Below are 15,666 nucleotides of genomic sequence, written 5' to 3' on the forward strand. Positions count from 1 at the left end.
ACCGCATGCCCGCGACGCACTGTCGCTGCAGATCGAATGTTTGAAAGTGCTTAATATCCACACAGTTTAGATACAAGCCACCAAAACAACACAGCAGAGGCAGAGAAGAGAGAAAAAGAGGGAGGCTGAAGAGGAATGAAGGGGAGATGTGAAACAGAGTAGGGAAATACCTGTGGAGAGGTGCCTCACAACCATCCTGCAAAGAGCTAGGTTCTGTCCGATGCAACGACCATCCTTGTTTCAATATGTCAACTCGGCTCGTTTCTGAAAAGCTGCCAAGGAGTTGCACAGCTCTTGCGCGGCATGAGACAACCCCCCCCTCCCTCCCTTCCTTCCTCACCCTTCATGCTGTAGGGGGTGGGGGAGTATTGGTGGTGGTGGGGCTTGGTTAACAGCTGAACGATAAAGCCTGGAGACTTTCATTATGCACTCATGAGGCATGAGTTAAAACAAAACAAAAGGGGGACTCTCATAACACCCCCCCTTCAAAACCATCACTAAATATTTAGCCAAGACCACTCCATCTGCAATTAGCACTGCCACCCACAATAGAAAGCCTCTCATATAGCAGTGGCAGGCAAAAGAGAGCAACACAAACCTCACAAAAGCCTGCCGCACCCCCTCCGGTGCTGGAATGACAATTTTGCTCACACAGGCACGTGTTTATGTATGAACAGGCATATCATTAGATCGCACATGATGACAAATGTTTGTTTTTGTTTGAATTTATGACTGCTAGCTTGGCATGATGGGACTATAAGCAACAGCATCGCGCTTTGGGCAGGAAACTGCAGCTTCATGGGGCTGCTTTTGGGTCAAGGACACGAAAGGAGCAAGCTCATATGGATCACAGTGCACGATGAGGTGATCTGGTTCCAAACATGGCACTGCAGCTACAGGGGGGGAAAGGGGCTGCATCGAGAGACGGCAGAGGAAAGCATGTATTAGGCGTAATAGAAAACATAGAGGGTGGAGGATAACCAGGGCTGGCAAAAGAAAAAAAAAGAAAAGCAGCAGTCCCCTGGATCAAGGCTGGTATTGTTTACAAATGATCCCAGCGCCCACGCAACAACACAATAAGTCAATGTTTAGTGGAGAACAGAGCCCCTTTATGGCTGAGCTTCAGCCCCCTGTGCCTCTCCACTGTGAGGACCTAACATGCGGTGAGGTCATGCCGTGCTACTGCATGGCCGCATGCTCCTTTGTGTGTTAACATACACAAAGTGTTACACACTGAATCTACTGTGTGGACTCATGCACGCTGGAAAACAGCAAAACACCACCTCCTAACTGCTCCGAGTGGACACACATGTAACATATGACATATAGTAAAGTGTGTGTGCGCGAGAGAGAAGGGGGGTACAAGGGTCAGGTAAAGAGGGATCATGAGTAATAAAAAAACAAGGACAGAGATGGATGTTGAGAGATGGAAGGAGGAAGTAATCGAGGAGGGCTGTGTGGGCCTCAGCTGCACTGAGCCGGGCTTAATGAAGTCCCCGAGGGGCAGAGAGACTGGACGCTACAGAGCTGACAATGCATGCTGCCAGCCAGATGAACGAGCTCTCTGACAGACACACACACATGGACACACACCTCCCAGGAATGTGCTACCTCTGTGTTTAATGATCGCAATCCCCACCTCCCAATTGTTTTCGGTACACTGAAAAAGAAAAAAGCCTGAAACTGCAGAGGAGCAGCACGAGTGATTATTCGACTTAATTCAAATTAATTGGCAGCTATGGAATTGATGATTGATTTATTGATCATTTTTGCTCAGGCGGAGATGCCTGAAAACTTCACCGGTTCTTGTGTCTAGGCTGTGTTTTGATTTAATGCTCTTCTTTGTCATGTATAATACTAAACCAAATATTGTTATTTTTTATTTTTAATATGTCATCTTGTAAAATATAACGGCAGTTATATATATTATTCAAAATAATAATAATTGAACAATATTAAAACATTTTCATTAGTTGCACTTCAGCTTGAACTACAATTAATTACAATGTATATTTACCTCATGCTTATGTCAGAACAACTGATATTAAAGTACATTGCTTAGAAGAACCAAATTGGGAAATACCTGGAGTTTTTAGGCAGTTTTCTGGACAATTTTGTGTTTCTCACTCTGCATGTGGGATTCAAATATTTCTCTCCCTCTCCACTCTAGGGATGAGGTCATCCACTCTGATTTCTCCATAAGGTAACATTGGGGGGATTTTGTGGAGTTTTTTTGCCAAATAATTTGAAAATCGTTTGCCAAAACCCTTAGAAAAGTCATAGCACACTTTTCATGGCCAAGCCGGTGGATTGGATACCTTTTTAGTGTATGTGCAGGAAAAAAACACAGAAGAAATGGAAGAATAAAATCTAGGATTAAGCCCGGTGGATAGTATATAGTGTGCTTTTTTAAGCACACTCAGTTATTATTATTATTATTATTAGTTTGTGCAACCACTAATGTGAAACATCTTTGAAAAACAACATTTGTCTTACAAAGTATTATCCCAGTGGGCAAATAAAAAAGTTACTACTACTTGTATGTGCAAAGGTTTCTGATACACTGTTTTTGTGTTGCAAAAATTAAAAGGTCTAAAAGGGGGCAAGGGTGGTGCCAAAGCAGAATAGCCGTTTTCAACTACAGACTGAACCAAGAGAGTTCTTGTAGGCCCAGCACACATATAACACTTGGCAGCTTTTTGTTACTGCTACTGTTGGGAATATGCTGAAGTGGCACAGATATTTTGTTGGCTTGTTAGCTGAATTGTATTCATCCTGGAACAAATAGCGGCTTTATGACAGTGGCTGTGGCGAAATATATGCAAGAAATTCTGTTTCATATGGATGCGTTCTTTGTAGCTGCTCTGCTTTTAATGAAATGTTATTATCTCAAGGGAAAAGACTAACAGAGGGACAAAACATGCCTTTTAAAAAGTACACATCTAAGACATCTGGTTGTCGTGTTTGCCTGCGAGTATCCTCTTTCTGCTCCGCCTCTAAAGGATAAACCAGGTCAAGGGCTTTCTCCAGCATGCCAGTCTTAAAATAGCTCACTCTCTCACGCCTCCTACATGAAAAGGGCCCTGGGATATGGTTTGTTAACCAAGCAAAAGGCAACACTGGGTAGGAGAAGGCTATAATAATGGGAAGATTGACAGACTTACATATAGTATGTGCAGCCCGGCTAATCCTGGCTGCCCTGGGGCCAATGAGGGTCTGTGTGAGCTGCGGTGTTCCTATAGAGGAGGTGGAGGAGGTGAACACATGTGCATCAGAGAACAGCGAGCGTGGCGGAGAGAGTGCGAGGAGCAGGGCCATAGAGTGAGCGAGCGAGCGAGGCGAGATTAAAAAAAAAAAAGAATGAGCGAGCGCTGCTGAACATTTGTGGTTAACAGAGAGCTGATGTTTAATCACATCACAAGACGTCCCAGTCCTCTTTGAGGGGATTCCCAAGGCTCTTTTACAGCATCATCAGCAGACTTAAAGAGCACATCAAGTCTAGCATGCACACTCGCTCTCTGTTCCCCACTAGACAAGCTATTAGCACATTAGCTGCACTGTTCTTTCACTTGACAATGCCCGTTTACATTAAGACGCTGTTTGTTGGTGTCGGCCTGTTGTGCTCAGCGAGTGCAATGCTTATGGGTACATTAAACCTTTATGGGCTTTATCTATGAGGTGTTAGACAAATGCAGAAGGGAATAGCTATAAATCTTAAGTGTTAAAGTCAACACATTATAGGATTACAAGCTAATTTTATTCATTAACAGTCAAACTAAATAAGTCAATGAAAGCAGGGTTAGAGGTGGATTGATGCTGGACAAATTAAAGGTAATGTATAGCTAAAAAAAACGCATAAAACTGGACCTAAACATCAAACTTGCAGTAATAAATAAAGGTTCCTCCAACTGCCTTGTATAAAACAATAAAAAATGAATAATTCAATAGCTTAAAATATATAAAATAGATACAAATATATAAAAAACAAACCTATTAGCTTTACTTTTAAGTTCTCATGTGAAAGGTGGAGGCTGCAAAGCCGTCAGCGACTATCAGAGCTCAGTTCTGCCGTTAACGATAGTATGTAAAATGTCCCATCGGCACGGATCATTCAGACAAACATGTTCATCGGTTGATCTCAAGCCATGTTTGTTGAATTATTGCCACACGAAGACTAATACATGCACTTAGTTTGAGTCCTTACAAAAGGGAATTCCCAGTCATTCAACTAAAACCCTCAATGACAATAACCTAATCTTCATCAAGATCATTTAATTACATTGAAATGAAAATCTGAATCCTGACCATTAAAATCAAAACAACGGGTTGCAGCTGATTGCCTTTACAGCTACGGCTGCAACTAGCAATTATTTACATTATGGATTAGTTTGCTGAGTATTCCCCCAATTAATTGATTATCCTTTGGTTTATTAAATGTCAGAAAAGCAGTGACTCACACAGCTATGACTGTAGAGGAAGAGAATGTTTGTGTTTACATATATTCGACCGACCGACCGGCAGACCACTTTTATCAGGCGTACTTTCCAAGACAGCAGACATGTGACCGGGTAATGAAAGACGGGGTGAGGTGAGGTGGAGTCAGCGAATGGAGAGAAAGAGGGAAGGGAATGAATGCCGCTAGTGTGCTTCTACTGTTAGCTATCTGCAAGAAATGAAAGCAGGGAGGGGGGACGATCGTTCTGTCAGCAAACAAGGCTGTAGAGACAGTGATGGAGGTGGGCTTACCTCTTGCACTCTGTATGTGTTTACTGGCATCGCTGCGTATTTTACAAATCAGGAACAAAGCTATACGGTTTTAAAGCGACAGGTTAAATAGTCATGCAAAACATCTCTGTGTATCGCAGCATGCAGCGTCTGTAGAGGTATAGATATAGATATATATATATGTATGAAATCGGTCTTTCAGTCTGGAAGGTTCTCCCGTCTGTCTGTCCTAATGTAATCAGTCAGTTCAAAGACACACAGAGAGCAAAAGCAGAGCAAAGCAGGCCTGCCAGAGAGGGGCGGAGAGAGGCAGCAGCTTTTACCGTAAGCCATGAGTCACTTCAGCCCACAGTACTGGACCTCTGCCATGCTAGCTCTCTCCTTCTCTCTTTCTTTCCTTCTCACTCAGTCTTTCTATCGGTGCCAGGTCAGGCCCACTGAGGCGCTCAGCCAACTAGCTCGCTCCATATTGCTCCTCCTCCAAAAACAGGAAATACTGTAGGGCTGGTCGGCAACGCTCGGCGAAGAGTGGGAGGATGATGATGATGATGATGAGAGGGAGGAGGAGGAGGAGGAAAGGGAAAGGAGGATAAACATCTCATCGCCATGGAGATAGAGCTGCATTCAAATGGCATCAGAGGGGTTGGAGGATGCTCAGACACACTTGTGGTAAAAATATGTTTTCCTTCCCAGACAATGAGAAGTGCCAGGTGCCCTAAAAATACTTCATCATCTTCAAAGAGCTTGTGATACTTTATTAAGAAATAACAGACCTTTACCACTCGGAAATGCATGAGAAGCTGGTTTACTGTGACATGCAGAGCCTCAGGAAGGAAAACACACACACAAACACACACACACACACACACACACACACAGAAAGCTAGCCAGCTGTGTTTACTCTTCATTCTCTACCCCTGTATTCCTCTATCCCCAATTCTAATTCCCAGCCAGGCAGAGTGAAAATAAACAGCAGCACCTGTGATGCAAGTGCCTTCACACAGCTCTACAGGTACAATGGGCTGTTATATTGACAGGGGGGGTACCAATATTGACACACTCGAGAATTGGGATATTATGTTTTGTGATGTTGTATAAATTCTCAAAAACACTGTGTTGGTGTTTAACTACCGTAATAGTTTTACATGCAAAGATTCAGAGCAGACAACGGTTCAGTTTGATACCAGGATTTTGAGATAGTCCACACCAAGGTTGTTATAGTTAACGAAAACTAACGAAATAGCGAAAACTAGAATTGAAAAAACATTTTCGTCAACTGAAATAAAATAAAAATGAGAGTTTATATAAAAAAAACGATAACTAACTGAAACAGTATGTGTGGTTACAAAACTACCTAAAACTAACTACAATTATAGTGAAAATGTCCTTCGTTTTTGTCTTTGTCAACTTTTTTCATACATAATCCAGTGTTTATATTTCTCCACCGCTGAGTGTGCGTATTCCTGCTTTGGGGGCTTCCGGGAGAATAATGAGAATAACCTCACTGGGGCTGAGATGGATAAACCAAAGGAAATAATGGAAAAATGAATTATGACCTCTTTAAATCTCGCACCCAACACATAGCCCATTACAAAAAAAATAAAAGTAACACTAAAACTAATAAAAACTTAACTAAAACTAAGCATTTTCTAAAAATAAAAACTAAACTAAAACTAACAAACTCACTCTAAAAACTAACTAAAACTAACTGAATTTGAAAACAAAAATTCCAAACGAAATTAAAACAAAAACTAATGAAAACTGCTATTTAACTATTTTAACCTTGGTCAGCACCTCTTCCAATACCAAGGAAAAAAAGAACAAAAAAGTAGATATATAGCCACTGTCGTTGCAAAGCATAACCACTTTTTGTGCACAGCTGATGTAAGTCAAACAGCTGTCAGGATGGGTTGTAAATAAGAGCGGCCACATCATGTGTACAATATGTGAGGCCTTTGTTATCTGGCTGTGTGGAAAGACCGACTAAAGCTTGTGGTGTGAGTTAACACAACGCACATGTCTAATAAAAAAAGTGTTTTCCCATTTCCCAACTACTAGAGTGGGGCTGATGGGCGACGACTGAGCCCAACATCAACAACAGTAACAAATGTCAATCAACGGTGCACACGTTGATGTTGTGAGTGCTAATAAAAATGGGCACTAGGGCTGTCACCTTCTCCCAAAGTCAAGTCTGAAAAAAATCAAAGTAAAAGAGAATTCAACTGAACTATTTGAAACTTTTATGTAATCAGAATCCTCTATTATAACCCACTATACAGCTCCTTATGGTACAGGGAGCAAGATGCCTGAGTATTAATGAATTAGTACCACACACATCATCAGTATCTTCACAGGAGTAGCCTTTAACGAGATTACAAAATACTGAAAAATATATTTAGAAAATATGATTTTTTTAGTCTGTATAAATAAATAAAAATCATACAACAAAATATAAATCATAAATCTAAATGTAGTGTAATTTGCAAATCTCAACAGTTTCCAAATACAAAAAAATTACTAAGTATTAGCAAATAATAAAAAATAATTTTGTATATTTTATAGTGCAATGTGATCAACCTCGTCCACTTTGAGAGCTGAATGTGAACAAAAACTTCACATAACCGCACATATTTTTCATAAAAGCCCAAATTTGGTGCCTCTCACACATTCTAATGCCACTATTCCATCATATAGACTGATCTTATCATTGCATATTTTAATTAATTATTGTAAAGGAGAATAAAGGTTCTTGTATGTTTTATTTAAGGCATCTTATTTTGAAAGTCTTCTTGTAAATTCTGTGGTGGACTCTGTTAACACACTGTGCTCTTATTTTGAAAGCTGCATGTGTTTAGCGACAGGAAGTAAAAGTTGCTTTTTCGTGATTAAAACAACTTTAATTGTTAGTTAATGTTAGCTCGCGGCTAACGAACGGCATAATGCAGCAGTGTGTTTGGACTCTGACGGCCCGGACAGGTAGATAGGATTTAGTGCAAGAGAGATGATGTGGGGACGGGACTGATACAGACAGCTAGGCAGGGCAGCTGGGTATATTCAGTGTGTGTGTAAGAGTGTGAATGCGCCTCATGTCTCGGAGAAGGAGTTGGGTCAGGGTTTTGACTGACTGACGGGTGACAGACACTCTGCTGAGCAGAGACACAACGCAAAATAACCTTATATTATGAATAGTGTAGATATACTTTCAGTAGCTTGAAATGTGACATTAGCGCAGCACATGAGACTATAGCGGGCCGCCACAGTCTACGTCAGGGATGGGCAACTTAAATGCTGCAGGGGGCCACAATTTTTCATGGACACTACCACAGGGCCACATAGAGGACCATGCACTTAACCAGATATGATGAAACTGCAATTTAAAATATGTTTACAGTGCAGTAACTTATCATTTTTTCATGCTCAAATGCATGTATAACAATATAAATAGGAATACAAAAGGTTTGAAGCAAATAAAAAATAACCACTAATTGTGATTCCTTTTTTTTTCAGTGCAAGAACAGCAGACCAACATTAATTGCAAGAAGTCATTTTGTGCATTTTCACACTGCACTTTTAGGATTTCATGCTCAAATGCATGTAGTTGTACTGAGGGCCACTTCAAGTGAGGGTGCGGGCCGTATGTGGCCCCCGGGCCTCCAGTTGCCCATCCCTGGTCTAGGTAATTAATGGGAACCCTTACGCCACTACGTAAAGAAGTAGGAATGTTACAAATATCATGATATGCATTTTTTTTACCCATAAAAAAAAAATACCGGTATAATCGTGAACGATACGATATGGCAAACCCCTACATAATACACTCATTGCATTCCCCTTTTTAAATCTCTTGCAAAAAAATGTGAGACGATGACTCGCCAACAGAGTGTCTCGGCTGACCTGTAGGCAGGCTGGCTGTGGAGGAAGAGGAGCAGGAGGGAGAGGAGTGTATGGCTACTGCTGCTGCAGGTTCAGTAGTGGCGGGACGTCCCGTGGTGGTTAGAGGCAGGGTCCCGGAGGGTAGAGGCTGGCCCCTCTTCAACAGCTGCTTGTGCTCCTGCTGACGGAAGCGTGGGGGCACCTCTCTTGGCGGGTAGCGCTGCTGGAGCAGAGACTGGGGCTGCTGTGCTGTCTGCGGCTGACCTCCAGAGGGGGCGCGCTTGCCATTGCCACTGCTTGGGGGTACAGACGGGACGGCTCTGGGGTTGACGGGGGAAGGAGGAGGGGTGGGGTCGAGCTTGGCAGAGTCTGGCACTGTGGAGGTGGGAGGGTGGTGGGGGGTGGGGGGAGCAGGTAACAAGAGAGCAGAAATGCAGGTATGAGGGAGGTAAAGGAGCATTAGGAAAAGCAGAGTTGTTGAGCGCACACTAGTGCCAAAAAAAACTATTGACTGAGTAGGAAATAAAGACTTTACTGATGGTTTTAATGATTGTTTAAGTACATTTGTCTAAATTCAACATTCTTAAAAGCAAAAAAACCGGACCACCAAAGAACAATAGATTACTGTTAGTTGCTGCCCTTGCATATAACTAAAAAAAAAAACAACCAGTCATCGATATAGCTCAAGTCTTTTCTGAAACAAAAACTGCTGTGGCTGAGCATTTCCTCCGCTGCCTCTTTTCAAAGCCGTGGCCACTTCTGGATGAGGACCAGGATGTTAAATTCAGAAAGGCAAATGAGGAGAAATGCACAAGATTAGCCGCCTCTCCTGGCTGGCTGAAGCTCGACGTTAGGCAGCGGTCAGTCTAAACACATGGCTGCTGTTTGGAGAACCAAAGAACTGTAATAATCTCAGGGTGGTACTGTAATAAACCTTCAGCCGTTAGGGACGCCAAGACACACAACTCTCACAGTCTGCCATGGTGCCTCGTCACAGATTAGAAGTGATGAAGAGGTCAAGTACTAGATAATGGACTTGGATCTTCTGGCTGCATTATTGTGGACTATTGTCTCCATTAGGATAGAACTGGAAAGAGTACTCAGCCCCATCAACATAAGCTATTCATGGTTTGTGGCAGGTTATGGCCCCTGAAATGATCACCTCTCAATGCTCTACCAAAGCTGTTAAGTTATTAACTGCTCGTGCGGCTGCTGAAGCCAAGTGCTCATGTCCCACTGGCTTTAGTTACCCTTAGCAACAGAGTGTGATTTTCTCTCTCTCTCTCTCACACACACACAAATAGTCAGTACAATTTTCTGTGTTCATCTATCTTAAATCTGCAATAACTGATTTTTTGGGCCACTTCAGGGCGGTGAAAAAAAAAGGTGTGAACACAACATTGACATATTTAACTTGTTAGCAACAGCTACTTATTTACTCATCCAGCAGTTACAGAGAAACGTCATTCATTTGGAGTCGTGTGGCCAATATTCCCTTTTATTTTTTTATTTTTTTATTTTTGCAGCAGTCTCCAACAAGAGATTTTCTTAGTGGATTTAACACTTAAACGAAGGGATGCAATGGATCAAAAACTTACAGCTTGGATTGTGTATCATGGTTTTGAGCCACGGATCGGGTCATTTTTCAGACCAGCAAAACAAAAAAAGAAAAAAGAAAAGGGGGGTAGGGGGTGAACAGTTCCCACTGTTCTCCCATCCCCCCTTTTTTTGGTTGCTGATAGCGTATCGTTCTTTTTTAAGGAAGCAGAGGTTACTGGGTTTGTCTGCAAAATAATCACCAAGATAATGATAGGGTAAGATTTGGATCAGTTTCTAACTTTTTTTTTTCACCAATATAATATAATTTCATTTTTAATGGTGTTTCGGATGAAAAAAAAAAGGGGGGGGGGACCTCATGGGACCTCCTGGTCACTGCCTCAGTTATTTAGTTATTTATGTATTTTTTGCAAGAAAATGCCCAAACGTGCAAGAGAAAGGTAGGTAATCCTGTGATATTTATTATCATTTAATGAAAAAATGCATACAGGTGCATCTCAATAAATTAGAATATGATGGAAAAGTCCAACTCCAGTAGTTCAAGTCAAACAGCCCCAATCAAATACTGAGTGCATACAGATGGACATACTTTGCAGAGGCCAACATTTCCATATTAAACATACTTTTTAAAATTGGTCTTTTGTAATATAATTTTTTTCGAGACACTGAATTTTAGGTCTTCATTAAGTGTAAGCCATAATCACTATAAATAGAATAAATTAAATAAATTAAGACATGAAACGCACATTCTGTGTGTAATGGATCTATATAATGTGTTATTTCCACTTTTTGAATTGAATTATTGACATAAATAAACCTTTCTTTAATATTCTAATTTATTGGGATGCATCTGTAATTGTAAGCCGTCAGTTTTGTGTCAGTTTTCCCCCATGCATTAAAAATTGTACTGAATATTGATATTTTCCAAAATCTTTTATCACAGTCAGAAATTCCAGTTTTGTGACAACTCTAACTGATTAAAGCCACTTTAAAGACAAACTCCACAGTCAAATCTGCACACAAGCAATGTCCCTTTACGTGCCAAAAAAAAAAAAGAAAAACGTAACCAAAGGTGTTAAGAGTAAAGTCCTCAGCAGGCTAACATACTGTAGCTGTATGTGGAAGTGGAAGGTCAGAGGTCACCGCTAAGTCAAACAGGATGATCAGCTTGGGGTCACAGAGCCGCTGCTGGGTGAGATGCATGATGGGACATAAAGCACGCTGGATAATCGCCTCAGTACATTTCATTACATAATAGAATAAGCCGGTAAACTAGAATGTAAACAGGATGCAAAAATGTGTTTAAAACTAACACGTACTGCACAAGAACAAACCCTCGCATCAGCTGATCGGACATAATGTGCACTCAGCCAAAATGGTGTTTGAGTTCTTGCTGGTAATAAAATACAGGAGGGAGGGAGGGAGGGGGGGGGGGGGGAGGAAGAAAAAGAAAAACCTTGTCAAGGCAGCGACCAAAAGAAAAAGAAAATCTTTGTGTGGCCGGAATGAGTTATAAAGAGCAGTGCTTCGCCATTGGCTGCCGTCCCGAGTGTGTGCAGTGAAGCAATGAATAACTCGCACACATGCGGCCAGCCCGACACACACAAAAACAAAGAGTTATGTAATGCTGAGGCCCACACTGAGGGGAGAGGACAGGATGGTGTCGTGGAATATACATCCACACACACAGCTGACATGTAACAACCAATTACTTCCTCGTTTTTCTCTGTATGTTTGTGTCTGTCATGCATGTTTCGGGGGGGGTTCCTATGTGATTTTTGCCCCTCTATTGGCTACAACCATTGTCTGCATGGTCTGGTCCAGTTTCACCCGCATCTGTCTGCGTGTCTCCCTCTCCCTGCAGCTCAGGGATCACAGGGGGAAGCTCGCCTCTCATCGGATTTCTCTACATCGACTCCATTTCCGTTCTTGTGCTTCATCCCTCCCCATCTTCTCCCTACTCCCTTTCCCCATCATTCACTGTGATCTACTATTATCCTCTTGTCGTTATTACTACATAAAGGGGCGGGAAAAAAAAAGATAATTCCCGGCCAATTCAGCCCCGCTGGTTTAAAGAGGTGATTCCCTCTGAAAAACAGAGGACTTTGCGGTCTCGCCACAATGTATAATAATAGTTATGAAGGCGATCGTTATACAGTTGGGACTCTCTGATGTGTGACGTAGATTCTTCTGGAAGCTGGGGGGAAGGGGGAAGCTGGCTGGCTGCTCCGACAGCCAATCGGAGGGAGGGAGAGGGAGGGAGAGCGAAAGAGAGAGCTGACGTATGGGAGGAAGGGAAGGAGGTAGAGCAGCAGGGAGGGTAAGTGATGAGGAGAATTGTGTGTGTGTGTGTGTGTGTGTAAGACAGTCTCCACCCCCTTGTGCGTTCCACTGCGCGCTCGAGTCTCACTGCCTGAAACCAGCTCTGGTCTAAATCCGCTTACAATTAGAACACTATTTGCCTGTAGTATGGCATGCCGTGCTGGATTCTTCTTCCCAAGACAATGACAAATCCTGCACATTTATAGTAGCGTCTATGTGACTGATGCATTAATACAAAATGTCATAATACTTGCAAATTATGTTAAAAATCATAGATTGAATCTGGTTAGGAAGTCAAAAAACAAACAGGTAAATACCTCTGGCAACAGCAAGGTGTGACTTATTAAGCACAAGAAGTCTCACAAGGCAGTGCTTTGCAGAAATAAATAGAAAAAACGAGTTCTGAGTCACTTGCTCTGACAGCCTATTTGCAAAAACACAGTCCTCAGCTGTGCGAGTGCACAGGAGAATTCCCAGTTCATCAAAGATGCACATCAAACCGTGGCCTTGGGGCTGTGTGCGCTTCACGCAGAGGAAGACATGGCTTTTTCCACTTTAAAAAGGGGTCTTAATTTTCTGAGAGGAAAGATGATAGCATGCTTGCTTGACGGTTTAAGACCTAAAGGTTGGGGGGAGGTTGTCTGGGAAGATATCAGAGAGTTGAAGGTGGAAAAAAGCTAAAGAAAGGGTGGAGAGCACTGATGCTCCCCTTCTGTCTTCCTCTCGGCCGAAAGTAGAAAAACAAACCACATGACCTTGAAGATAAAGGATCCTTCTGTGTGTGAGCTTTATGAGTGGAGGTCCACAGATAGTAACTGCTCAGGACCCTCAGGAGAACCTGATACTTTCATAGGTAGACTGGTCCATGAAAGTACCATTTAAAATAATGCTTTGTACCGACTGGTTGTAAAACAACTACAGCAACAACTTTACAAGTTAAATGCATCAATTTCACCAAATTCCACAATCAGAGTAGGGCTGGGCGATATGGACCAAAAGTCATATCCCGATATATTTAGGCTGAATATCTATATAATATGTATATGCTGATAATTTTATCGCAAAGTGAGAGCAAATGTTCAATCAAAGTCAAATATGACATGTCACAAGTGCTTTTACTAAAACCGTTTATAAGTTGTTGTTTTTTTTTTTTTTTTTTTTTTTTTTTTTTTTTTTTTTTAAAATCAAAGCTCCATAAAGTGCACATTTAAATAAAAAAATATCTTAAATAAAAATAGCCTATGAAATAAAATAGGCCAATCTTTTTCTGAAATAAATATATTTTGAGAAAAGAATAAAGAACATTACAAAATAACTAAATATGACAAACCCTAGTAAGGGCAGCATTTATATACATATATTAAAAAAAAACCTGAACTATATCGATATATGCGATATGGTCTAATTCCATATAACATTTAAAAATATATCGATATATCTTTTATATAGATATATTGCCCAGCCCTAAATCAGAGTCCCAAAATGGTTGGCAAGTTTGAAAATTGTGTTTTCTTAAAAATAAAAATAAATAAATAAATAAAAAGTAGACAAAATTGCACCATTTATCAAAGACAGGAACTGTAAAAAGAGGAAATATCAACGGATTATCAACTTTCCAACGGTCTTTGAACCAATTCAAAATTTCATCAAAATCAGTGATTCATTATTATTCATTCAAGAATGTTTGCACTAACCACATACTGTAAAAATAGAAAGAAAAAAGGTAAAAAAATAAGCACAACTGGGAAGTCATGAATGATTCTGCTGAGACCAACAGTTGCATGATAAAAAATAAAAATAGCAAAACTTCAACTAGCTGAATTGCAGGCTGCTTAAACAGAGCACAGAGGAGAGGACAAGAGTCAATTTTTGTAATTTACTTCAAAATCATAATTGTGCTGTTTCAATGAGAGGTGCAGGAGCTCAAAAAAAAAAAAAGGTGCTGCTCATCTGAACTTCATAAAGCTTTTCAACACTTTCGACTCAGGGGGCATTTTCCTCTTGCTGGAAAATGTAATATTGTGCAGACAGCATGCCATTTAACAATTGATACTGGCACAGCTTCAAAGGTGGACCTGAGTAAAAGTGCTTGGGAGATGGATCACTGCCGATTCCAATACTATCAGTGCACGTCTACCTAGAGGTTTAATAATAGCACCATGCTGACTCTGCTCGTCTTGCTCTCAGGTGGAGTATACGAAGATACACATGCAAAAAGTCCAGATTGTTAGTGATTATAAGCTTTCTGTAGCTGAGCTTTTAATCAGTCAAGTTATGGCCTGAATGGAGCTTTTACAAAGAACGACTTGTTCCTCTGAACTGTGTTGCTGTGGTTCAATGTCCAGCATGCCTCCTACTCAACAGGCAGGTTCGATGGCTTCTAACAAGAACAGACTTTCGTTTTATAGAGATGGTATTAAATCAAATAAACTAATTCTGTATAACACCCTTTACACACCAGGGAAGAAAGGAAAAAAAAATACATTTATATGTGTTGATATATTCACCAATAGAAATGGTTATCTTCTTTACTTTGCCAAATGGTGTCATAATTTTTAAGGACACTATTTTGCGAGACCAAATGGAGCAATTGATCTATATAAATATTTTTGTATGGTACCAAAAAGGTTGGGATCAGGCGGCAACCTCCTGGTCTGAGCAGGGAGGCGAACCAGAAAGTGCCTTAAGCTGCATTTTACCGAAAATTCCAGCAGGGGGCGCTAAGTGTGGCTGCAAAAACATTTCTGTCCATTCATTTCAATGCAAAATGAGAAAACTTCTCACTGGATTTATTACCTCAGAAATGTTTTTTAGGACAACACTATGGTCTCAATCACTAGTAAAAAAAATCTTCTTCAAGACAATTTGATGTGAATAGCTCCATTTAATGGCCCCGTTTAGAAGATAGAAGAAAATAGAAGATAAAGAATCGTATGATTTGGGGCGGGGCTACCTTTGATTGACAGGTCACTAACAAGGCGAGCCGTCATCAGGAGAGAAGCAGAACAATGCGTATCCATGGCAACGTGTCAATAAAGTAATATATAACGTTATATCGATATAAAAAAGGACGTTTAGCGGTTTGGTCTCATAACTTTGACCCTTTCACTGTATTTTCACTTAATGACTAGTGTAACACTGAACTCGATGCCTCAAACGAGCCACAAACCAACGGGTGATGTCACGGTG

At 41.1% G+C, this 15,666-nt stretch overlaps 1 protein-coding gene across 1 annotated transcript in view; it reads right to left on the minus strand.

Annotated features, from left to right (window-relative positions):
- The window catches only part of tnrc6c1 (trinucleotide repeat containing adaptor 6C1), a 69,494-nt gene that overhangs the window by 26,727 nt on the left and 27,101 nt on the right, over window positions 1–15,666 (minus strand). The window contains exon 4 of the mRNA XM_059349040.1: window positions 8,620–8,973. Coding sequence (XP_059205023.1) covers window positions 8,620–8,973 — 354 coding nt within the window. The remainder of the gene's footprint in view (window positions 1–8,619; window positions 8,974–15,666) is intronic.

This window comes from Centropristis striata, chromosome 13 (assembly GCF_030273125.1).
Source record: "Centropristis striata isolate RG_2023a ecotype Rhode Island chromosome 13, C.striata_1.0, whole genome shotgun sequence".
Classification (NCBI taxonomy): Eukaryota; Metazoa; Chordata; class Actinopteri; order Perciformes; family Serranidae; genus Centropristis; species Centropristis striata.